Source organism: Martes martes, assembly GCF_963455335.1.
Source record: "Martes martes genome assembly, chromosome: 11".
NCBI lineage: Eukaryota > Metazoa > Chordata > Mammalia > Carnivora > Mustelidae > Martes > Martes martes.
In genome coordinates this window covers 39928780-39952634 of record NC_137899.1, presented here as the reverse complement: position 1 = coordinate 39952634, position 23855 = coordinate 39928780, and the positions used below count along the sequence as shown (strand labels likewise).

The window sequence follows — 23855 nt, the reverse complement described above, 5'->3', positions numbered from 1 at the left end:
GCTCACTGCTCTCTCTGGTGCGGGGTATAGGGGATGTGGGGCCGGAAGAGCCGCTCATCCCTCTGCGAGTCGGCGGTGAGCCCCGGCCCAACCTGGGCCTAGCCTGCAATCGTGTCCTGATACAGGGGATCCGAGGTCCTAGCAGCCCTTTCCCAATCACCATGACAGCCTCTGGCTTGTCCCCTGAGGACAGGAGTGAGCAGCTGCTCCCTGATATGCTGAGTGAACTGGGCAGCAGACAGGAGCCCATGCTGGGTGAAGAGGCCAGGCTAGAACCGGGGGCAGGATTTGGGGACGGGGCCAGGCTGCTTGAAGTAGGGCGATGGGTCAGTGGCTGCTGCCGCCGTCTCCTGTCCTGGCTTCGGGGCTCTCTGACAGGGCCCAGCACCCGGTGGCTGACCTTTTGAGTGCTGGAGCCCAGGCCTGGCAGCCCTGTGGGCCGGCTGCCATGAAAAGGGAAGCTGTGAAAATTAAGTGTCAGGAGTTTGGCTAATTCAACATGTATGTATGAGTTGTAGTCCATTTGTGTACAAGAACGGGCTTCCAAGCAAGCAAAGTGCCGTTGTCTCTGCTCAGAAAGCTTTGTCTCCCAAATCGGATGAACCTACTGGCATATGGCAGAGCCTAGTTGAATTAGAAAAAAAAATTTTTTTCAGAAGTTTTACTTTGTGTTTTTACTGTTGAGGTGGGATTGTTTTTTTCTTCATAAAAAATTGAAAAGATTTTCAAGCTTCTAATAAAAGCTCAGTACTTCTTTTTTTTATTGTTATGTTAGTCACAATACAGTACATCATTAGTTTTTGATGTAGTGTTCCATGATTCATTGTTTGCTTTTTTATTGGATTGTGGAGATGGATTCACCAGAACTGTGAGGGTTTGGAAGTTTGCTGGAATCCGTTTGTCGTGGGAGAAATGGAAGTGTCACTGAACTGTAGATGTGCTCGTGGTTTAGGCCACTGTCCTCAGAGAAGCCGGCGCTCCTGGAAGGGTGAGGATGGTGCTCCGGGCTGCAGGGAAGATGCAGCCTTGCGGGGACTGGGGCCGAGGCCACAGCGGTGCTGCCTGCACACTGCCCACCCACCCTCCAAGCCACTGTGCCTTCCCGTTTCCAATCCCAGCCATCCCGTGGGCAGTTCATCGTTATCCCCATCTTACAGAGGAGGAGATGGTGGAGACAGGGCTCATAGGCAGAGAGCTCTGCCACCCAAGCCCCTGTTCTTTCCTTCACATCCTGTTGTGTCCATTCTGTGTAATCCCCAAGACTCCTTGCTTCACTCCTGGAGTTACTCACTGCATTGTGAGGCAACGTTAGTAGCACTGGACAGCTCTACTCACCCAGAAGGCCATTCTCTCGTTCTCCCCTTGAGCTTACTTACATTTGCCTACTTGTGACTTCCATTTTATCAGCTCCATGGGAGTGAGATTAAGGATAGATTTAAAAGGGTAAAAAAAGGCGGGAGCATTGAGGACATGAAGGTAGGCTGCCACAGAAGCTGGAGGGAAGGCTGTGTGTCTGGGGCAGACAGGAAATAAGCACAGGAGGCCATTCTATTTTCTCCTCTGAAATCTGAGTTTTCCTTCTTGGATGGTGTGCATGTGGCTGCAGTTGAAGACGGGGGTGTTCTATTATCCAGTCAGCAGGGGGAGCAGTGAACTCAAAGTGACATCCCGTAGGGAGAGAAAGGCCATCTACTCAGCACGGTGGTGTATGAGTAGGTGTTCTTATTCTGCCTGGCATTAATAGAGTCCATTAAAAAAATTGTTTCTGCTTCCCCTCCCCCCGCCATGCTGTTGATGGTTAATTAAGTCACTGGGCACCAAGAGCAATGCTACACTAGAAAAATTTCATTTTAGTGGCATTTTGTGTTTGTGAATTTCTTTAAATATGTCATGAATTGCAATTTTAAGGATGCCTTTCTAGAGTCCATGAGGATTGTTAATTCTGGCCAAAATTCTTATAGCTTGGGGAAATAATAGCTCTGTTTAGAAAGAGCCAGATGAGAAGGAGACATTTGGTTCTGGGGGGATTTGAAGGTCCCTGGAGAACATGTTCCAGTTATTGTTCTTACAGTCTTTTATCATACCAGGAATTACAATTTCTTTGGGTTAAACTTCTTTTTTTTAAAAAAAATAACATATGCATATTTTACCTAAAAAGAATAACTCATTAATCAGTCTCCATTATTGAATTTGTTTGTTCTTATTTGTTTGTGGACAGGTGCACTTTGATATTGGAAAGTCCAACTCTGGGTCGTAAAGCATCTGCCAAGCCTTGTTAAAACGCAGGAGAGAGGGCCCATGGCGGGGAAGTGGAAGAATGAACGACAAACCTCAATTTTATTTTTTAAAATTTTTTTCAAAGATTATTTATTTATTTGACAGAAAGACACAGAGAGAGAGGGAACACAAGCACGGGGAGTGGGAGAGGGAGAAGCAGGCTTCCTGCCGCCCAGTAGGGAGCCCAATGTGGGGCTTGACCCCAGGACTCTGGGATCATCACCTGAGCCGAAGGCAGATGCTTAACAACTGACCCACCCAGGCGCCCAAACCTCGATTTTAATGTGGGTTGGTGCTGGTTGGTTCTCCCAGGCCTTAGAACAGGAGCAGCAGCATTTTCCAGGTGTGAGACCCAAGATGAGATATGAAAGTCATAGTACAGGAAAGCCCAGGGTTTATTAAATAAGTAATCTGCCTTTTTGCGGTAGTTCATGACATGATTTTTGGTCATGAACCCTTTTGAGGTATCTGAAAAAAGTTGAGGATCCATCCCCAAGAAAAATGCACATACACACAAAATTTAACACCCTATTTCAGGACTTCACTGATGTTCTGCCCTCCCCCAAATCCCATCGTGAATCCTTGTTTAGGGCACTAGTCTCTCTAATAGAGGGTAGGAATGGGCATGCCGGCGGTGTGTAAAATGATCCACTGGAGTATGGAATTTCCTATTTGTATTCATTTTCTCTCTTAAAGGCTTTTTTTCCCCCATGTAGGTTTTACACTGCACATCGTATATTAGCACTGTAGTACCTAGTACGTGCATAACGTTTATATATAAATAGAGTAACAAAATTAATTATAAGGGCTCACATTTTTTACTGACAGGGAGACATGACTCAAAATTGATCGATTACCAATTTAAAGAGTGGTGTTAATTAAATTTAAATTTTTGACTCTGCTCTCCCTACATTGGTGGGCCAGGGATAGGAGATTAACTCAAGAGGTGACTAAAAATTTTGGACCTGATGATGGTACGTAACATTTGCCCCCACTTCTCGAAGCACATTTGCGTCTGCCCCATTTGGTCCTCCCGGTGGTTCCATGGGCTAGAGGTAGAGCAGACACACTAATGGAAATCTCCGAGAGCAGGCATGTTCACCAAATTCTTACGGAACTTAAGAGACTTTCCCACGTGCCCTTGGCCTGTTGGTGGTAGAGGTGGTACACATAACCTCAGCTGCTGACCACAAATTATGTGCTTATTTGGCCCAACAGTAGGGATAAGTCAATCATTATGGGCTGTCGATGGCCCCAAAGCTGCTGTTACCGCTGCTCCCTGCAGACACCAAGTTGTTGAGTCCCTGGCTGATCCAGGCACGGGGACAGAAAGCACATTTTAGCTACTTGATCAGAGGGCCAGGAAGCTGAGCTAACAATTCAGCATTAGCTCTCTCCTGTTGGTACTGTAATACCAACATATTTCAAAACAGATAGAGGGCTCTGGAAGGGTTTAGATACATCTATGTACAAAAAAGATTTACAATGGGTTATTAAATGGGAGTTTTGAGGCTGGTTTCTCAGGAAGTGCCAACCACTCTTTCTCCCAAATTTCCCTTGGTGCCACTGTCAAAGGCAAAGTACTCATCTAGATGGATTGTTGTTCTGACCCAAAACGACATTTCCAACTTTTCTTATATATAATCCAATTTCTGAACTTCTTTTTCAGTGATATTAAATGGAATAGCAGAAAACAGTATTTTGGCATTAAAGATAATAAATGTGTTCTGCATTGGTCAGGTGTCCTTGCTCTTTGCCAATGCATTAGCTGTATTGATTTTAGAATTTTAAATGACCGTTTTTACCAGACTTGATTAATGTCTCATCCTCCAGTCTTGGCTACCTGCTCCTTCCTTCTCTCATACGCAATCTTCTTCCCTCTCAGACTGGCACGAGTTAGAGGCGGCTGACCTTCATGGGACCAAGGGTCAGGAAATGTCGTGAGCAGGGTCCCTTGGGCCTGGTGATTAGCCTCTAAAGACAGGGGGCTGGTCGTGCAAGGGTCAAGCCTTCAGGGCTCGGCCCAGGCCCCGGGAACACTCACAGTGGACCTCCTGGCTTGGTAAGTACCAGACAGTTCTAATATGTGGCTTCCAGAGAAGAAGCCTCTGGCCAGATAGAGGCTTTGAAAGTAAAATGAGCTCTCTGGCAAAAGCTACCCAGCTAAACCCAAATGTCACTGTTGCTGCATGAAGCTAAGGTTCATTTTCTGTGATTCCCTCTCATTAATTGTGTCCTCTGCTATCCTCAGAGGACACTTTGTTTAATACTGTGTTCACACATTATTTTATTCTCTCTCTGCAGCCGTACTATGGAACCCCCTAAGGGTACTGCCGCCTGGAACGTATAGCTTTGTGCTCCCCTCCCTGAGGTCCCACATGTGGCCAGGTCACAGTAAGTGATGACTCGGGGGCTGGGTTTTTCCTTCTCTTACAGAAGAGAAGTGGGTGGGAGATGGGCCACGCTTGTCCTGGAGATGGCCACTCCTCAGCCACGGTTGTTTTCACTTGTTTGCTGCTTATTTCTTTTCATTATATCTTAAGGGTAAATTTGTTGTAAATGATGGTGATATAACTACATTAGAGCAAATTTGGAAAATGTAGGCGTAAAAGTCGTTCCTTTCATTCCTCCATGAATGCACCTACTCTTAGCATTTTGATCTGCATGTTTGATAGATTTCTAATGACAGTGTACTTGAATGTGATATTTTAAAGATTATAACATCCCATTCTAAGCATGTTTTTTGTTGTTTAATCATCCTCATAAATTTTATTGGGATATCAAGATAGATTTCACTCTTTTCCTATTGCTGTCTGTTAGACATACCATTATTTATTCCTTTTTAGTATTGATTGGATATACCATCATTTATTTCCTCATTGTTATTTATCAGATATGCAGGTATGTATTTATCAGATATACAATATATACTGTTTTTAGAACTATTTTCCTGTAATCCCACACTCAGGATTAAGTGATTATTAATGCCTCTTGGCTTAAGAAGTCTGCCTGTTTGGATTCAGTTGGACAAAGCATTATTAACATCTAGCGTAGTGTTTGGCTCTCAGCTTGTACTCAGGAAATGATTTCTTCCTTCTTCGCTTTAGCCTTCGTTAAGCCAGCTTTCTTGGACTGTGGACCTGAGGGCATAACAGACTGAAGAAACCCAGAGATTTCTAACTGGTTATCACGTAAGTTTGCGCTGGCCATTTCAGTTCATTTGTCGGGAGCACTCATATTCTGATTACAGGGGTTTTGTTTTCTTTGTGTCATTTGGTCAGGAATATTGCTTCATTCTTGCCAGATACAAACTGTTAGAACTTTGAAGGGCTATGGAAATCATCGTATCTAGTGGTTTCCCAGTGGATGGATGCACAACACAATTTTGCAAGGTGCTTAAGAATATGGATTCCTTACTAAATTGTAATTTGGTGGTCGAGAACTGGGAATCTGCATTTAAAAAAGCATCCCTGTGTTCCGATTCAGGTGGTGGACAGACCATAATCTGAAGTTACCATGTGGTTAGTGGACCTTGCTGACTTTTTAGAGCTCATGTTAGGTTTTCACCATGTTCAGTCTTTTGCTTTTGAAATTAATTGAATCTTGAGATGACTTATTTCAGGAGGCAAATATTACAATCACAATTATGTTCTGCAACAGGAAATAAGCTCTAAATGAATCTTAACATTTTACTTGACACATTACTATGTTTAAGTGTATTAAAGATGTCATTGAAAGGTGCAGGGGAGGAAAATGAACTTGATTTGGCAGGTAGGTGTTCATGGTACTATTATCCACAGCTGTCTCTGCTGATTGACGGCACACACATTACCTCCTCACAGGCATTGTACTCACTTGCATCAGATTTAAGTGTATGGCATTTTTACTGAATATTTGAAACTGTTTTAGTTAATAGTATTAATTGTACATAGACCAACTTTCAGCCACTGTTTCAAAGTGCTTAATAGATAACAAACCATAAGGTTCTGTGGATCTCCACGTGAAATAAATTTAGGTCTACAATCCTATTTGCTTAAGTCTTAGTATTTTGAGAAAGGCAAATGTTTTATAGTTCGGAGAGGGAATCTCCCCCCATTTTGTAGGTAGGGAACTGAGACACAGAAAGGTGAAGTGGTCGAGGTCACTTAGCCACAAGGAGCAGTCACAACTGGAGCTCAGATCTCCTGGGTCGTCCTTCTCTGCTCTTTCTACTGTACCAAATTGCCTTTTTTGCATAGTTTCTACCTAATGAGAAACATTCAGTCTAATGGCTGGTAGAGATGCTATAATCCATTATTTATATTACAAAGAGCATCGAAGCAAGGAATTCTACTCGATATTTTCTTTTGGAAAACCAAACATGCTTTATTTCATTTTTTTCACAATTTATTTAAACATCTCACATATACAAAATAGGTACAATTTAATTTTTCTGCTTGTCCGAGAACAAGGCTTCTTTTTGGTACCACGGGAGAGGATGAAAATGAGACTGGCAAAGAACAAATGCTGAATTTAAAGAAGAGGACAAGGTTGGGCAAGTAATCTGCATACTTTTATTTGGGAATAAGATGTAAAATACTGATGCTAAATCAGATGAAAAAAGAATACACAATACAACTCATTACAGAGGATTATTTCTTCTCAAATTCTTCTAGCACCATCAACGGTCTTCAAGTATCTGAAATACTATTAGCACCTTTGTATTCTGAACAAAACAAAACAAGTACCTCAGCTCATCTCCGTCTAGGTCAGCACCTAATGATGTGGATCACACTCACAGGACAGTGTTTTGAGGTAGTTTCAAACCTTTAGAAGTTTGGGTTTTTAACTTCCCTCTGTGGAAGATATTCAAAAGCCACAAGTGGTGCAAATGTTCATGGTTTTTATTTTTCAGTTTTTATTCTGGTTTTCTTACAAAGGTTGACATTTTCCACAACAGGTTGTAAGAGTGTTGAAAAAAAATTCCAAATCTTTTTTTGGGGGGGTGGGGGAGGGAATGAATGAAATCATATTGCACTATGCTCTGATCGATCCTCCTCCTTCTCTTTTGCCCACAATTTAAGCAAGTAGATGTGCAGAGGAAATGGAAGGACTTAGCTCTCAGTTAAGAAAAGAAGAAAAAGAAATGGCAAAGAGAGAAAGTTTTTTCAGATTTCTTTTCTTTTTTTTAATTTAGGTTGAGTTCATTTATTTGAAACAGACTGGGCCAACGTCCACCCTGAATTCTTGGTCGGCACCACCGATGTCCAAAGGTGCAATATCAAGGATAGGCAGGCGGGATGGCTTATTTGTTTTGTATTCAATGATTGTCTTTCTCCATTCATTCGTCTTTTTCTGTTTGAAAAAGAAAAAATATATATGAATATATAAAAAATATGTATATATGTATGTGTGTGTGTGTAACATATATTTATACATTATATATATATATATATATATATATATATATATATATATATATAAAATGTAGCACTATAGAGATAGTTAAGAACCACTTTTGGGCGTGTTCATTCTGAAGTGTGTCCCAGATCACCATGTTCATCTTTGAAACAGAGGCATCAGGGGTGTTTTTACATATTCCAAGTGGTTTATTGCTACAGTATCATTTTTGAGGGTTGTGTGTCTTGGTAGGGAGAGCTGGGTGGGTATATTTTGAGTAAATTTTAATTTTTCTTCAATGTATATTATATGCAGACAATACTATGAAGTCAAATAACGTGCATATCACTATAAATTATACCTTGGGGCCTTTTAACCTCAAATAATTTTAAGTTCCAGGAAGCCCTCATCATTTAACAAACTCATGTTTAAAGAAAAACTGCTAATGCACAGCCATGGTATGTAGTTCAGCTTTTCAGGGAATTTCCGAAGGCAAGATCTGATAAGAATTCCTCTGGACTTGCCATCTGAATTTAAATAAATACACTTACAAAAATGGATTGAATAAGGTATGTCTCTCCTTCACCTGTTCATGCAGTGGTCTGAGCTAGAACTGCAGCCCCCCCCCCCTTACCCATATGTTGCTATGACTTACAGAACAGCCATCCGCAAGCACAGTGTAGGTGAACCTGCTGTTGCCCTCGGCAACCAGTTCAACGTCATTGGAACCTTGCAGAATGACAGCCTTTTTCAGGTTGCCAGTCTCCTCATCCATGTAGGCAATGCTGTTCTTGCAGTGGTAGGTGATGTTCTGAGAGGCATGGTTGGCCAGGAGGCGCATGAAGGCGAGTTGAGTGGCCATTTCCTTGGTGGTTACCCCTTCAGTGTTATATTCAAACTACAGAGAATAAGAAATGCTAGTTAAGTGGAGAGGGACTCAGATACTAGGAGTCAAAAAAGAGATGGGGAAAAGAAGGCTGCTGTAGGAAGGAATGATGGACTCAGATCTGAACCTTGGGGAAAAGATGCTTCTACAAAGGAAACTCAATTCCCTTGTCTGTGCAATATTAGTTCCCTAGAAGGCACACAGCAACTACCAGACTGAGGCAAGATGATCTCAAAAAGGCACCTGTTTTAGATAAGACTTTATGTGTATGTTTCTTCTTTAGAATAAGAGAGCAAGGAGAGAGTCAGACCTCTTTCTTTTTCTGATTCCCACTAGTAGGCATTCAATAAAGTTGGTGAAGACATTTGACTAAAAATTCAGAAGAGCACATGTTCTGAGACTACACAGGCATGGGCGTATGTAGTGTGCGGGCTGGCACTTCCTCATGCTGAATGGCATTAGTTTCTCCAGTGATTATCAGGTAAGTCCAATTTGAATAATAACTTTAGATTGTCTGGATTTTCCAGTCACTCCATCTTCAATGTGCAGTCCAGCACAGAACCAAAACCCAAGAAGAGAGCAGGTTCTTTTTAATAATCCCATTTTGGTAAAGGATTAAAATGCAGATCATTAAAAAGTGAACAACTTTAATATTTTAGTAGGAGAGAAGGAGTGTTTGTAAGATTCCTCACCTGGGTACCACCATTGATAGTTTCTCCTAACCAGGTGTGCTTCTTGACCTTGGAATTGCTGTACCAGTTCTTGACTGGGATGTTTTCAGGTTGAGCCCGGATGCAGGTTTCGCCAGTAGAGAAATCACAGTATACTTTGATAGCATCCATAGTGCATCCTTGGTTAGGGTCAATCCAGTAGTAACCTTTAAAAAAAAAAAAAAAAAAGACCCAACTCAGAAAGCCTCTCCTTGACTGGAGCATAGGTTCTAATAATTAGTAGACAAAGATTTTAATTCCCATAAGTAATACTGTGTACCCCACATTTAAGAGGAAGAGGATGGCTATTTTTAGGATTAGACAGTTCCTCCTCTCCTCTCCTCCATGAAAAATCAAATCAGAGTGTATTACCATAAGAAAGGCAAAAATATATATGAAGAGGAGCCTGGGACTAGGTGCTGGCTGGGAGAGGAAAAGGCTTTATTAATTAGGTATGATTCCAGATAATGCAATTTTTACCCCCAAAATTTACAATGTAAATGTCCATGGGAACGGACTTTGCAAAGCCCAGCTTGTGAGAAGGGCTGGTCCGGCCTGGATATCCTGACTTACCGCTGCTCCACTCTGGGTGGCTGAGTCTCAAGTCACGGCATGTGCGAGCTGGGTTCTTCCTTGAGCCTTCAGGGGTAAGAAGTGTCTCGATCTGGTTGTTGAGGGATTTCAGAGTAGCATCAACTTCATAATCCTTGGGTCTGAGAGAAGGTGGTGAGCGAGGCTGGTCAGCCCTGTAGAAGTCCCCTTCGTAACCAAAGTCATAGCCACCACCACTTGGGCCGGGAGGGCCAGGAGGACCGGGGGGACCAGGAGGGCCCTGCAAAGGTGAGAGCAAGAAAAGAGGAGGTTTCATATTTGGTCACAGTGAGAGACGTCAGTGACAGCAAATTTTCAGCCAAGTGTTACACACAAGCACATTCTAATAAGTAAAAGAGAGTAACTTGATCCCAGGCATACTTGCAGGGACTGTACAGCTCCTTCTGTATGATCTTTACACAGTTTAGAACTAAACATATGGAAGTGGGGGGGCTACTTGAATGTGTGGTCACAGCTGTCTTGGGCTAGTCTGAAGAGAATATTCCTCAGGCCCGTGATGCTCTTTATTATTTCATGGAACAGTACTTACAGCAGGACCTTGGCTCCCCTGAGAGCCACGGATGCCAGCAGGTCCGACTGTACCAGGATGTCCAGTGCGGCCATCTTTGCCAGCGGGGCCGGAAGGACCAGCAGGGCCCTAGGGAAGAAGGACATCAAGTCTGAGTGAGTCAGTAAAAATCCCTCCCTGCCATAAGCTCAGTTTCAGAGACCAAGGTCTTTTAGGTTGACCTACCCTAGGACCGGCAGGACCTACAGAACCAGGTGCACCTTGATCGCCATGTTGACCCTTGAAAGAGAGGACAGGAAAAATCACACTTTCAGAACACATGTCGACAAATGGATTTTTTTTTTTTTAAATTGAATGGAAAACTTTAGTTTCAATGGACTCTGGATTGAGAAAATTGAAAATGTAAAATGGGGCTCTTTTCTCCCATTATGTCTATTATATTCAATTATATTTTTTTTCTACAAGCTATTTCAGCTGTGCCATATTAGTCATTCCTCTAATTATATTTATTTTAAGTGGGGTTGAAGGACATTGTTGCCAGGAGATTTTAATATATGTATATTTCGATCTCCCTTAACCCGCACCTTTTTGTGTTGGGATGAAATAGCATTATCTCTGTGAGATGAAGTCAGCCAGAGAATGGGAAGTGAATATGATGCAGTTCATTTTAGAGCAAGAGCAGTGAAAATATGAGGAAGATCATTTAAGAGCCGTATACATGCAGGAAGGGCGCACTTTACTTACAGCGAGACCAGGAAGACCTTGCAGTCCATTGTGTCCCTTTAAGCCAGGAAGACCTCTGGGCCCCTTGTCACCAGGCTCTCCCTTATCACCTCGAACGCCTTGTGGGCCCTGCAAAGAAAAAGGCGGACAGAGAATTTACCTTCCTTTGAAAATGACACTTTCTCACAAACATTGCTTAATCGTTTACAGAGCGAACTCAAGACATGCAAAGGGTTGAGAACCACATGGGTGTTACAGCCATCCATTCCCCTGATCTGCTTTAGTTGAGCTCTCCCTTAAGTGGCTGGATTTTTGTGATTATTTAATACAAACAGGCAGAGGAGATCTGGAATAGAAGAGACTTAGAAGCTAGTTGTAGCAATTCTCTACATGGACTGAATTTTTTGAAAAACATGAAGTCTAGCCTATACATTATTTATTTTCAGTCTGGACTGAGTTTCCTTAAATGTTAATCTGTGAAGAAATTTTCACCATGTACTTACACTAGGACCTCTTGGACCAGCAGCACCGACAGGACCCACAGAACCAGCAGGACCCTGCAAATTGGAGAAGCAAAACCGAACTTGTCAGCTAAGCCCAATCCTGCCCACCCCCGCCTCCCCCCGCCAAAGCCCCACAGTTCCCGAGTGTGGGGAGGTCAGAGTGAAGCCTCCAAGGAGGACAGCACCAAGGGACTGGTATTTACAAACTTACAGGTTCACCGCGGTTTCCATGTTTGCCAGTGGGACCCACAGGGCCATGAGGACCAGGTGCGCCCACAGCGCCAACGGGACCAATGTTGCCAGGGTAACCGCGCTCTCCCTACCAGAGGCAAAGTGAAGTTTAGTATCCAGCAGGCCTGGATTCTAGTCACTTTTAAATTGGAGAAACACAAAGAGGTGTGCTGACCTTGTGTCCAGGTTGACCGTCACGGCCTGGGGGACCATCGTTCCCAGGGTTGCCCTGTGAAGATACCACACCGGTTAAGGTGCTCAGGGAGGCTCTTTACCTCACCAGCCCCTAGAGTTCAGCTTCCCTGTTTTCATCCCTCCCCGTGCTCCACAGTGAACCGCCAGTCAGACTGACAGTTGGACCTGCCAGTTAGAACTTGCCAGGCTCGTTTTCTGAGATGTGTTTTAAAGAGCCATCCCCCCACCACCCAGCCCAAGTAATTTTTCATATTTCCAATAGCAGGAATGGTCAGGACACATAGATATCATGGAGACACAGACCATCTTATTCAGAGACTTGGAATAAGAGGAACTCAGCTGAGGACATGAAGCTGTGCACAGTGGAACACAGCTGGGTTTGATTGTCCAGACCGCGTGTTAGACTCACATCACGACCAGCTTCACCAGGAGCACCGTTGACTCCAGGTGCACCCACAGCCCCAGGGGGACCACGAGCCCCAGGTGGACCAGCGATGCCGAGAGGTCCGGGTTCACCCTAGAGGCAAAGAAGATGAAACATTCCTCTTGTTGGATTGAGTGCAAATCTCACCCTCCCAGCACAATCCTGGCTAGGAGATACTGGCTGGAAAAGAGAAAGTGCAGTGAGGGAATGGGCCACAGAATGGCAAGAAGCATCATTCGTGTTCTCCTCGCCCTCCACACTCAGATGGCCAGCTTCATATAAGTTTGGAATGTCACTCCATACTAGGTAAGGCTGGTTGTATCTGATATCGCCAATGAAATAAATTCACAAAGTTGAGAGAATTTATGGAGATGAGAGGATTCCTAGTTGCTGTCATGTATCAGATTTAATGGAATGATTCAGAACTTCCAGAGTTTCATTCTTCCTACAGGATAAATGATGCCAGCATTTCATGCTGCAGAGGAGTAAATGCAATTAGAGCTTATATAGTTCTTAAGCATGTAAAAAGAACAAAAATCATTCTGCATAATGTTAAGCTGTATCTTTATAGCGTGTGTCTAAGGAAGGTGGTATTAAAGCTTCTCAGATAAGTGACATGTGATCTGTATAAAGAAAATGCCATGAATAAAAAATCTTAAGTGGAGTTATTCAGTGATCAATCTGTCACATCTGAAGTGGCAGCTTTTAAAATCTTTTATTATGTTAATGAGAAGAAGAATGGTGTCAAACACTCACCACAGATCCAGAAACACCTGGTAGACCACGTTCACCTCGAGAGCCTGGGAGACCCAGAATGCCAGGAGCACCAAGGAGTCCTTGAGGACCTGGGGTGCCAGGAGGGCCCTGAAAAAGAGGAAAAATACTATCACTGGGGAGCCAAGAGGTGGTAATACAGGTTGGCTTGGCAAGTATATTTCTTTGTACCTGGTTCCTCCCTGAGACCAATGGGACAAGAGTGAAAAATGTGACCAAGATTAATGAAGCCATCCGGGGTGGTGCAATAGAGTTTTTACAGAATCTATGCCAAGAAGCAAGTTTTGACCTTGGCCTCTAACTGAACCCAGTCTCATAAAGGCACATTTCAGAGTAACGATAATACCAGACGTAGCGTGTTTAAGACATCGGTAGCTTACGGAGATTGATTCGTTTACAATAGGATGGCCATGGCAGTGGGATTCTGTTCTAATCCCAGGACAAGTGAGGTGCCATTCTGATCAAACAGTGAGTTCCTTCATTTATCGTCATCCCCGTCTAGTGCCTTCTAAGCAACTGCCAGAGCTCTGACAGCTCAGTACATGCTGGACAGATTTCCTGGCTTGACTGAGCTCTACGTGAAAGCCTGCCTTACTCATCAACAGAGATACGCCACCTGAAGATCTGCATAAAGGCTTTACTTTAATTCAGTATGAGGTATTACCAGAGAAGAGCTTGAAATCACTTACAGCGGTACCAGGCTCTCCAGAGGGACCCTTCTCGCCGGCAAAGCCGGGGGGACCGTGTGCACCGGTTTCTCCCGTTCGGCCAACTGGACCTTGGTCACCGCGAGGCCCACGGAGTCCTTCTTTACCAGCAGCACCAGGGGGACCAGGAGGGCCAGTGATACCCTGTGAACAAATGACTGAGTCATTTATTCTGTTAATGGTCGCAGACCCAGGAGAGAGCTGCTGAGGTTCTAGAGAGGAAGATGCAAATAGCTGAAAGCAACAAAATGATATCCTGGCCATTCCGGGGCCCTGCTGAGGCTCTGTCACATTCCTTCTAATGGAGAGAGGCAACTCCCTGTCCTCCTCCTCCCGAGGCTGTGAGAAGGTGACTAATTGCGTTCGAGGCTACAGCAAATGTCTGTGAGGAGAAGAAATGCTGTGCTACCGGGCCCCTGGCATCTTGGAATGAGAACTCTGGAGAGTGAGATGAGTGGGTCATAAATGAATGGGACTTTGGGTTTGGGAAGACTCTGCTCATTTCTTTTTGAAGAAAACCAATACTGGCATTTTGTTCATAATTGAGGAATCAGATATGCTCTCAACTAGGTTTAATTAAATGCCTACAGGGAATGAAGATTTTTCTGTTATGAACCTGTAAAAGGATTCCAAGAAATCAACATCTTTGCTATTTTTTTTTCCCTGAAACCTTAACCGGAAGACTTAATCCTTGGTAATTAATTAAATTCTCTTGAGTCCTGACAGGAGAGTCTGAATCAGAATTAAATTAGAGGCCAAACCACCTTTAAATTCAGGAACAATTATACCTTAACAACGGAGGCAGAATGTTGGCCATAAAGGGTAATTAGATATAGAAATATCTGATATGTGACTAAAACTGTTCTGTTTTTTTATTTTTAACGAAGAGACCATGCCCCTAAAAGGGGACTTGTGTTCACATGAATAAAAGCCTCTTAAGCTGATCTTATAAAATATAATCTGTGATGATTTTGCCTTAATGTTTCAGGAAAACTGATTTCAGACCAGGAAAGTAATAGCAAAATATTAGTAGCAGGTTTCCAGAGAGTTTCTTGCCAGTTTCCTACTAGAAACAAGGCCTTTTGGCCAGAGTAAATGACATATTTTGAAGTGATTTACTCACAGAGGGCCCAGGAGGACCAGTCCGTCCAGCAGCACCAGGGAAGCCAGTGGCACCCTAAGAAGCAAGCACAGTCAAGTTCTACAATCAACACCAACTCTAGGGATTTGGGTAAGATGGAAATTTCTCCTCTGGCCAACCCTTAATACACGTGACCGAGGATGGACCAAGGAGCACGTAGGGCAGCCTCATACAGGGTATTATTTAACAAGGACTCTGAAGACCTCCATGTCTGCACCTCTCTCCAGCAGCACGCCCCTGTCGCAACACCCGTATTTTGCATTAAGGCTCTGATGGTCCTTTTTGAAATGCTACCATATAACCTGACGCTTGTAAGGACAAGAAGACAAGACACCATGCCATTATTACACATTGATGTGTAATGTCTTATACCATGCTATCCTAACCACCTGGCTGGGTACGAAAGAAATGAACACTGGAGAAGTACTTTTGTTTTCAGAGGAAAGTACAAGAACAGACCAAGAGTATTAACTGCAGTCCAGTGAGAGCGGGAAAGAGTGAGTGCAGCTCATTTCTAGGGAGGTTCGGGTCCTCAAGGAGTCAGTGTAACAGCACTGGGCAGGTCAGAGAAAGGGCATGGTCAGGCAGGAGAAGGGGGGCATCAGCAAAAGGACAGGGGGTACCAGAGAAATTATTTTTACCCATTTCACAATTCAACAACCTGGGGTTAACTTTGGTTGTTATCTCAGGTGAGGCGGTAGCAACATGCACTGCATGAGTTTCAGTTGGGATTAGTAACCCACGATCTAACTTCAGTATCAGAATTCCTCTGAAAAAAAGTGAACCTGGATCTCAAGAGTCTCCTGAGTATAGTTCAGAATTAACCAAAAATCTCCAAACTTTCAAGTTGTTTTTAATAGATTCTAAAGAAAGACATGTTATCAGAGTCCCTTGAAATACTCACAGGAGGACCGCCATCACCACGACTTCCAGCAGGACCAGGGGGACCATTTGGACCCTAAATGGAAACAAACCAAAAAAACATGGGGTCCAGTCACAAGACATTTCCTATAAATGTTGCTTTTTTCTTCAAAGGTAATCATTCCCATGTCTATTAAAGACCAATTCAGAAATTAAAAATGATCATCTGATCATCTGTGTCATGAAATAAATGTCCTTACTTCAGTGCGACCACCCTCATGGGTTATACTAAAGAAGTAAGAGGAGATGATGTTTATGAAACTTTACAAAGTATAAAGTGGAATGCAAATGTTAATTCTTATTTTTTAAAATCGTCTTCTATCTAGTATGTTCCTGGTACACAGCAGGCACGTGATTGATCTATGCTGAATTATAAGAGTTCATGGGTAATGACACAGACCATGTGACTACAGTGAATTCAACTTACAGAGGGGCCAGCGGATCCAACAGGGCCTGTGGGACCAACAGGACCATTTTCACCCTTGGGCCCTTTGGTTCCTCGCTCTCCTTTAGCTCCAGGTTGACCAGCAGCACCCTGTTAGAGAGGAAGAGTTGTGTCCAGGTGTCCCAGCTCACTCTACTTGCCAGCTTGAGGATGTTTTCAGATTAAGTTGCGTCCTAGGATACTCACAGCAGGACCAGCAAATCCATTGGGGCCAGCGGGACCGACCTCACCACGTTCACCCTGGGTGGGAGGAAGGGATATTAAGAATGGCACAGCGATCTTAGGTTCATTAAGGTCTAAAAGTTATGAGTGTCCCGGATGACCCAGGTTTCCACTTACAGGGCTACCTCGAGGACCAGCAGGACCAGCAGGACCAGCAGGACCGGCTTCACCCTATAATGGGACCAAAGAGGAGTTTGTCACATCAATGCTCACAGAGGCGGTAGGGAGAGGGACCAGTGGTAGAGAGCAGAATTTGCAGTTGTGTCCAAAGAGAAAACCAATGCACATCTCAGGGAGTAAAATAAAATGGATTCTTACTGTGCTTAATATTGTATTCATTTTTGGGGGAAGTGGTATTGGTCATACACTTGCAAAAACACTATAAATCAGTGCCCACAATATGAGGAGGAGGACATTTTAATTTTTAGATGGACAAAGAGCTATCTATTTGCTGCAGTCTGTGCAGTACAATAAATAAGGTCTATTTTAAGCGGACTGTTCGATGTGAAATGGGCACACTATGTATTTTATTGATTTTTTACAATTGAAGGCTTTGAGGAGGCTCAGTGCATTAGGATATTGTTAATGGGCAATGGGGAAAGTCTTTAAAACAAATGATAGGGATTAAAGTATAGATCAGATAGCTGGCACATGTAGAGGAAGGGAAAGAGAACTTTAAACACACAGCATTTGTTTCCTGCGGCCCCATCACAACAGATAGGTTTTTAAATAAGTAGGCTCTATACCAAGCCATAAAAATGAGTTGTGGGGGCTTTCTAGGGTGGGGGCAGGCAGCAAACCTGTCAATGCTGCTAGTGGCTCCCAAAGCCGCGACTCCATGAGAATGCATGCTTACCCGGTCACCAGTGGCTCCCGCGGGACCAGGGGCACCTACAGCACCAGGAGCACCCTAGCACCGAAAAGAAACAAATCTTATTAATTACACCCCTAGGCCATCAAAGGTGACCCCTGCCATTTCCCCTCGCTGTGCTCAGACCGTGACCGAATGCTGTCACTGCACATTCGGGGTGGACATGGAGAAATCTTCTGATGCACTTCAGTTCTAATTATCAAAACCATTAGAAGCAGCTCTCAGGAGGAAAGTACCCCAGTGATCAAGGTGACAGGAATGTGGAAGTCAAGGGCACGTTAGGAATTGGGGAGATCTGAACTCGCTGCTCTTGTCAGGCTTCCTGGTGAGCAGCCAATGAGCAGCCTTGTTTGAAACCACCAGGGCTAGGGGATTCAGAGAAAGGACGATTTTCAGTGTGCCAGAGGGAGGTATCAGCTCCAAGGGAGCGAGGAGAAGAACCAAGGTAGCCAATGGCCTGGAAGAGCCACGTTGCCAACTCTCCAGGCAGGGTTATTATCCTTTCATGGCATGATCTTTGGCCTCTCTCTGGCATTAACAGCTAATCACGGGGGCTGCTCTTGGAGGGATAAATTCTTAGGACACACATTTGAATAAATGGCACCTTGTTTGAGGTTCTGGCTTCTTAAAATGCAAGTTTTACTGGTCTTTTTCCAAAGTCCTATAATAAATCACTTAACGTTCTATTAAACCTAGAGCTTTTGGTTTATAGTTTGTACTCAGTAGAGTTAACACTGAGGAAGGTAGAAAGTTATTCAGGTTATGCTTTTCAAAGGGATACGTTCTGTTCAATCTTTCTTTTGGAACATGTTAAATGATCCTACTATACATAGACCCAGGAAGGAAAGGAAGATCCTCACTAAACCCAGATCCTCCTTTTGTCAGTTCTGTCTTGGAAAGCTGCTCAACTCAAACCGAATGAAATGGAAACACAACAGTCTGAGTACAAACAACACTACTCACACGGGCACCATCTCGGCCTGGGTTACCAACTTCACCTCTGAGACCAGTTTCACCCTGAAAGTATAAAGCAAGGCAACTTTTGGTTTTACGGCCCAATTTTTGGATCAAAACGAATCCGTAACGCTTTTACAGAAAATCCCACACACCTCTAGTCCTGTAACATTTAGTCACGTCTTGAGTCCCTACTCTTCTCTAGGTTGTTGAATGAGGGGAAAAAAAAACATAAGGAAAAAATAATAGAGGGCCCTCTCCAGATTATCGTGAAATATATTCTTTTCTAATTTCCATACACTCTCCTGCAGCATAATCAAGCAAGGTACACATCCACGTGGACGGAATTCTAAGGCGACATCACAATGGGCCTCGGTGCCCGATCACTCTTACGGCGTAACTAATGCAGCAGCACGGCTGACAGCTGTTCAATATAGCGTCTTCCCATTAATTAGGGCAGGATGAGGCATTATTGTTAGTGGCATTAAAATGAGCCTCATGTATTACTCAACACCATCTGTTTGCGTGAAATTCCATGGTAGCAAGGAATTTTGCCAGATTAGTGAGTTTAGAAATGCGTAGGTGCTAGGTGGCAGAGGGAAATGTGTAGAGATAGGTCTCAAAACTCTAGCAGACCACCTCCCAGGAACTGTTTTAAAAAACAACAACAACAACAAAAAAAACCAAAAAAAAAAAAAAACAAAAAACAAAAACGGGCAGCCCTGGGTGGCCTGCTTGGCTAGAGTTCCTCAACAGCACGTGTTAAGGTGCAACAGCGAGAGGGTACCTTTTCTCCCTTGCCTCCGGGTACGCCGGCAGCGCCCCTCTCTCCTGGGAGCCCACCGGGACCAGATGGACCCGCCGTGCCCGGAGCACCCAGCACACCAGGCTCGCCCTGGAATCAAACACACATGAAATCAATTATGTCAGCAGCAAGAGAAGAAAATGAAGGCTCGAACTCTTGAAGGATTCCAATTTCAACATTTAATAGGTCGCATTCTTGCCTGCTTAGAGACACAAAGGAGGGCTATTGAAAAGCAGGGAGGCTGTAACCGCGGGAGACGCTATTAATGACGCGGTGGCTGAAGAGAAGTGGGAGTGGGTGGCCGTGAGCTTTCTGTAACCTGCTCCGGGTCCTCTTCAGGCAGGCAGGCAGCCATCGAAAAGTGGAGGCCCGGACAAAAGGACGCGCAGAGTGAAAAATGTTGGCCCACAAACCTTTCTCAAGGATAAGTCACTCAGTCCACGCAGGCGATATGGAGAGAAACCTCGTCAGCTGGGGAGATGTTTACATTTGAATCTCCTTAAGAGTGGGGAGTATAAGCTCCCACTTTATATAAAAACCCTACAATTCCACATACTTCAGATCTATTGACTAACTTCTAAGAGAAAACCGAGAGTACTATCCTCTGGACCGTGTTTTCTTTCCTGTTTCCTCTCTCCCTCTTAGCTTTTTTCCTAATATCCTTCCACCTCCCCAAATAGCTTTTTGCAACTAATCCTTGCTTCCCCCCCCACCCATAGGTAGGAATCAGGAGTCATAGGAATTGCCTTCTCTTCATTGTGGTCAAAGTAATCCATTTCTTTAGAAATGTGTCATTTCACCTATTTTAAAATATAAACCAGATTCCGGTTTGAAACCCAGCTTGTCAGGCTTCTGTCTGGGAGATGAATGTATTGTCCAATTTTTACCTCTCTGATCATGAAAATTTAGACTACCTCTGGAAATTTTTCTCTCTGAAGTAGGAGAAGGTAAAACTTTGTTCTTAAAAATAGTGTCCAAATGTTTGCGATGTTTCTAGATTAAAATCCAAGTATTAGCAGCGTGATGACGTGAGAGTAAGAACCATACTAATTCATTTATGCCAGTAGAACACTGGGGACTTCCCTTCCTTTACGCTAATTCAGGTCCACTGGAATCAGATTGTCATTTACTGAGATGGAAATCATTAGAGTAGGAAATAAAAAACCTGAAAAACAGGGGCACCCGGGTGGCTCAGTGGGTTAAAGCCTCTGCCTTCGGCTCAGGTCATGATCCCAGGTCCTGGGATCGAGCCCCGCATCGGGTTCTCTGCTTGGCCAGAAGCCTGCTTCCTCCTCTCTCTCTGCCTGCCTGCCTGCCTGCTTGTGATCTCTGTCAAATAAATAAATAAAATCTTTAAAAAAAAAAAAACCTGAAAAACAATTCATTTCCTGTTGTAAATGATCTTGTTACTCTAGAGCATAGTGGGCCAAAGCAGCAATAGAGAACAGAAAATTTTACCTTATTTCCATCGGGCCCAGGAGGTCCAGAAGGACCTCGGCTTCCAATAGGACCAGAAGGACCAGCAGCACCACTTTCCCCAGGGGGTCCACGCTCCCCCTGCGAGAAAGAAAGAGAGAGAGAAATTAAACTGCTGCACTCTTCATCGCTTTCAGAGATTCCATTTTACATATCAGAGTTCTTACTTTTGAAGCTTTTGAATCTTGTTTCTGCCATTATAAAATTATAACTACTTTTCCTTAATTTCTCTACTAGCAAAATGAATGGAGGGGATGAGATAATCTCTAAAGTTTCATTCGGCTTTAATGTTCGGGGGCTACAACTCCTAAGTGTTTTTCTTCTAGAATATAATATTCGAACTTGGAACTCATTTTTTTTTGTTTTTATTTTTTTGTAATAGATCCATAGGTAAAAATAAATGCCGGTTATGCATGGTAGTCATAGGGAAAGACTGTGTCATTTTAGAAGATCAATGCTAGGTGTAGATAGGATTAGATATACTCATACCCACCCCCCCTTTTGTAATCTTATGCATTAACAGTGTGTAACAGTTAAAATATTTAACAGGATATACATGTGTATGTGTGTCTGCATGTGTATATCAATCTCTCTACCTGTCAATCTACATTTGTCCCAATTGCATGTCAGCATCACCATGACAGGATACTTCACGGGCCAGAATATTTAACATGTATGTAGTCCACATTGCAACTGTTTCAAAGGCCCTCGTTATAATTATGGTTGGGGCAAACTCATCATTCCAGTTATTCTAATGACCACACACAAATTAAATCTATTTTTTTTAGTAAGAGCTGATTCATGATTTCAGCTTTAGACTTTGAACATCAAAGCACATTGCAAAAGTGACTTAAAATCTTAGTAAGATACTACTTTTCCTTGGCTCAGTTTGAGCCACTTTCATAAATATAACTTGTCTATATAAATTACTGAATATAATACATATATTAGCTCATTTATGTTTCTTAGAACTATGTGGTTTGGGGCTGTGAAATAGTAATTAAATTAAAAAGTCTATTTTCAATTTAGAAATCAAATGTTCTCTACAGATTATGTTTGAGTACAGAAGAGTGTCAGGAACTTGTTGCAAGGTCATCAATAGCTTTTAAGAGAAAGCACTACTTATTTTAAAAACACATTGACTGAAGTTTATGAAAGTAAATAATACTTACTCTTGGGCCAGCAGGACCAGGGAGACCAAATTCACCAGGGAGACCCTAGGCAGAATATGATATAGAAATAAATCATGAAATGTATCTATGTTCTTGAAATCCACTTATGATTAAGATATTTAGATAGCTTTTGAAATAGCCAAACAAAGCCAGCTAGGCTCTAGCTCCCTGAGTGTGTAAAAGTACAGGGCTATTAGGAACAAGAGAATTTTTAGTTGTATATGGACAGATACAAAAAGTGGGAATTCCACTGATATCAAAGATATTTCTATGCAAGAACGTGGGATCAGAAAATTTAAGTTTCCATTACTTAGTTTATTACTTTAAAACAAATTATCTCATTTTATAATATGATAAATAATGATGAACAATATCAGACATTGCCTATTTTTAGTTATATAACAGACTGCTTTCTTAATAGAAATGATCATATTCTGCACATTACCTAGTTAATCGTATACCCAAGTGTATCTCCTTTATTACTGACCAGCTGTCTCCTTAATGTGCCCCACTGTTGACAAAGGAGACCAGGCCACAGAATGTAACTGAATTGAGGCACATTCATCACAATTACCAGAGAAAATGACTCAGAACTCCTGCCCTGATTGTGGCTAGCAGTGTCATGTCTGAATGCCAAGAAAAACATTAAATGCAATTTTTCAGGGTCTAGTTTGGTGGAAAAGCAGTGCATTTACTTTTTCACTATGGGAAAGGAAATAATTTGCATGTTAACATTATCAAGAACAAGACAAAAAGTAAGGCTATTAAACGGAATATTCATTGATATATTTTCCTTTCATAATGCAGTGTTTCATTCAGTCTTTAAAACAAAGGAGTTGTTATTCCAAGACAGTGCGAGTAACTGGGTTTATTCGTTTATTCTCTCCAAAGTACCAATGTAAGTAGAACACTATCATTAACATATGAAATATAAAGTTTCTTTTTGCATATTATAATTGCAGTGCAGTCCTGCGTTCCCTGAGGTGGGGGCAGGAGGAGAAGTCCCAAATTTCCATGAGCCTGCTATCCCTTGTTTTACTCACCCTTTCTCCTGGTTTGCCAACTTCACCAGCTGTACCTGCGGGGCCAGGCAGACCCTAGATGAAAAAAACCACAAATCTCAATCTTGTGGCTCTATTCAGAGGATTTGCAAATAATTGTTTTTTTCTGGATGCTATCTGATATCGACATGATCATGAACTATTCTAGGTTATTAAAGAGTTACACAAAAGTTTGCCTTGAAAAGGTGGACTCTTCTTTACTTCAGTTCTGAAATCATGCTCTGTGCTGGGGATGGGGGGTCCGGGGGAGTGCTCTGGGGATTTACAGTCAGCTAGTATGGCAAAGGCAATGTTGTTAGTCTCTGTGGACTTACCTGGAAGCCTGGAGGACCAGCGGGACCTTGTTCACCTTTTCCACCTTGGACACCCTGAAAGTAATAGTAAAGAGAGCCTAAGTAGAGATGTACACCACCATTGCTGTCTTCCCAGACAACTTTTGCACAGGAAAAGGGAGACGGTCATTTGGGAGGACTAGCTTCGTTTGGGGCAGCAAAGGACAAGAATGGGAGAAATACTCACTTGTGGCCCAGGAGGCCCCTGAGCACCATTGTTTCCATCAGGACCTGGAGCCCCCTACAATAGGTCACAGAGAGGTTCAGCATTACCTGTGAGTCTAAGAAGACTCGAAGCCTCATGCATTACTTTCTCAACACATCCCATCTTAGCATGACTCACTGTGGGTCCCCTGCCCAAATGCCAACTTTTGGTATGGCTTGTGGGAAGTCCATGGATGGAAGACAATTTATGAAGGCCTGAGAATGCTACTAGCATCTGCATAGCTTTTTAATCATAGATTAAATAAAAATCAAATGCGGCCATAAATAATTTTGACCTAATACACATTCTGATTTGTTGGCG

General features: G+C 43.0%; 1 protein-coding gene and 2 long non-coding RNA genes across 4 annotated transcripts in view; 2 read left to right on the top strand and 1 right to left on the bottom strand.

Moving 5' to 3' along the window:
* Window positions 1-7058, top strand: part of LOC308351981 — a 61383-nt gene extending 54325 nt beyond the window's left edge. The window contains exons 6-10 of the long non-coding RNA XR_013967622.1: window positions 4163-4339; window positions 4582-4671; window positions 5385-5468; window positions 6729-6806; window positions 6933-7058. This is a non-coding gene — a long non-coding RNA (uncharacterized lncRNA). The remainder of the gene's footprint in view (window positions 1-4162; window positions 4340-4581; window positions 4672-5384; window positions 5469-6728; window positions 6807-6932) is intronic.
* The window catches only part of COL1A2 (collagen type I alpha 2 chain), a gene marked incomplete at its 5' end in the record, with an annotated part of 36013 nt that continues 18783 nt past the window's right edge, over window positions 6626-23855 (bottom strand). For both annotated transcript variants that reach the window (XM_080817966.1, XM_080817967.1), the window contains 26 exons: window positions 6626-7611; window positions 8312-8554; window positions 9235-9419; window positions 9826-10084; window positions 10394-10501; window positions 10598-10651; window positions 11117-11224; window positions 11599-11652; window positions 11810-11917; window positions 12005-12058; window positions 12434-12541; window positions 13205-13312; window positions 13912-14073; window positions 15053-15106; window positions 15975-16028; window positions 16419-16526; window positions 16623-16676; window positions 16776-16829; window positions 17515-17568; window positions 18493-18546; window positions 19271-19378; window positions 20747-20845; window positions 21937-21981; window positions 22980-23033; window positions 23312-23365; window positions 23517-23570. In XM_080817966.1, coding sequence (XP_080674092.1) covers window positions 7465-7611; window positions 8312-8554; window positions 9235-9419; window positions 9826-10084; window positions 10394-10501; window positions 10598-10651; window positions 11117-11224; window positions 11599-11652; window positions 11810-11917; window positions 12005-12058; window positions 12434-12541; window positions 13205-13312; window positions 13912-14073; window positions 15053-15106; window positions 15975-16028; window positions 16419-16526; window positions 16623-16676; window positions 16776-16829; window positions 17515-17568; window positions 18493-18546; window positions 19271-19378; window positions 20747-20845; window positions 21937-21981; window positions 22980-23033; window positions 23312-23365; window positions 23517-23570 — 2544 coding nt within the window. In that variant the 3' untranslated portion in view covers window positions 6626-7464. The remainder of the gene's footprint in view (window positions 7612-8311; window positions 8555-9234; window positions 9420-9825; window positions 10085-10393; window positions 10502-10597; window positions 10652-11116; window positions 11225-11598; window positions 11653-11809; window positions 11918-12004; window positions 12059-12433; window positions 12542-13204; window positions 13313-13911; window positions 14074-15052; window positions 15107-15974; window positions 16029-16418; window positions 16527-16622; window positions 16677-16775; window positions 16830-17514; window positions 17569-18492; window positions 18547-19270; window positions 19379-20746; window positions 20846-21936; window positions 21982-22979; window positions 23034-23311; window positions 23366-23516; window positions 23571-23855) is intronic.
* Window positions 8882-16980, top strand: LOC308351982. The gene is made up of 3 exons (XR_013967623.1): window positions 8882-9023; window positions 10387-10527; window positions 16778-16980. It is a non-coding gene; the product is annotated as an uncharacterized lncRNA (long non-coding RNA).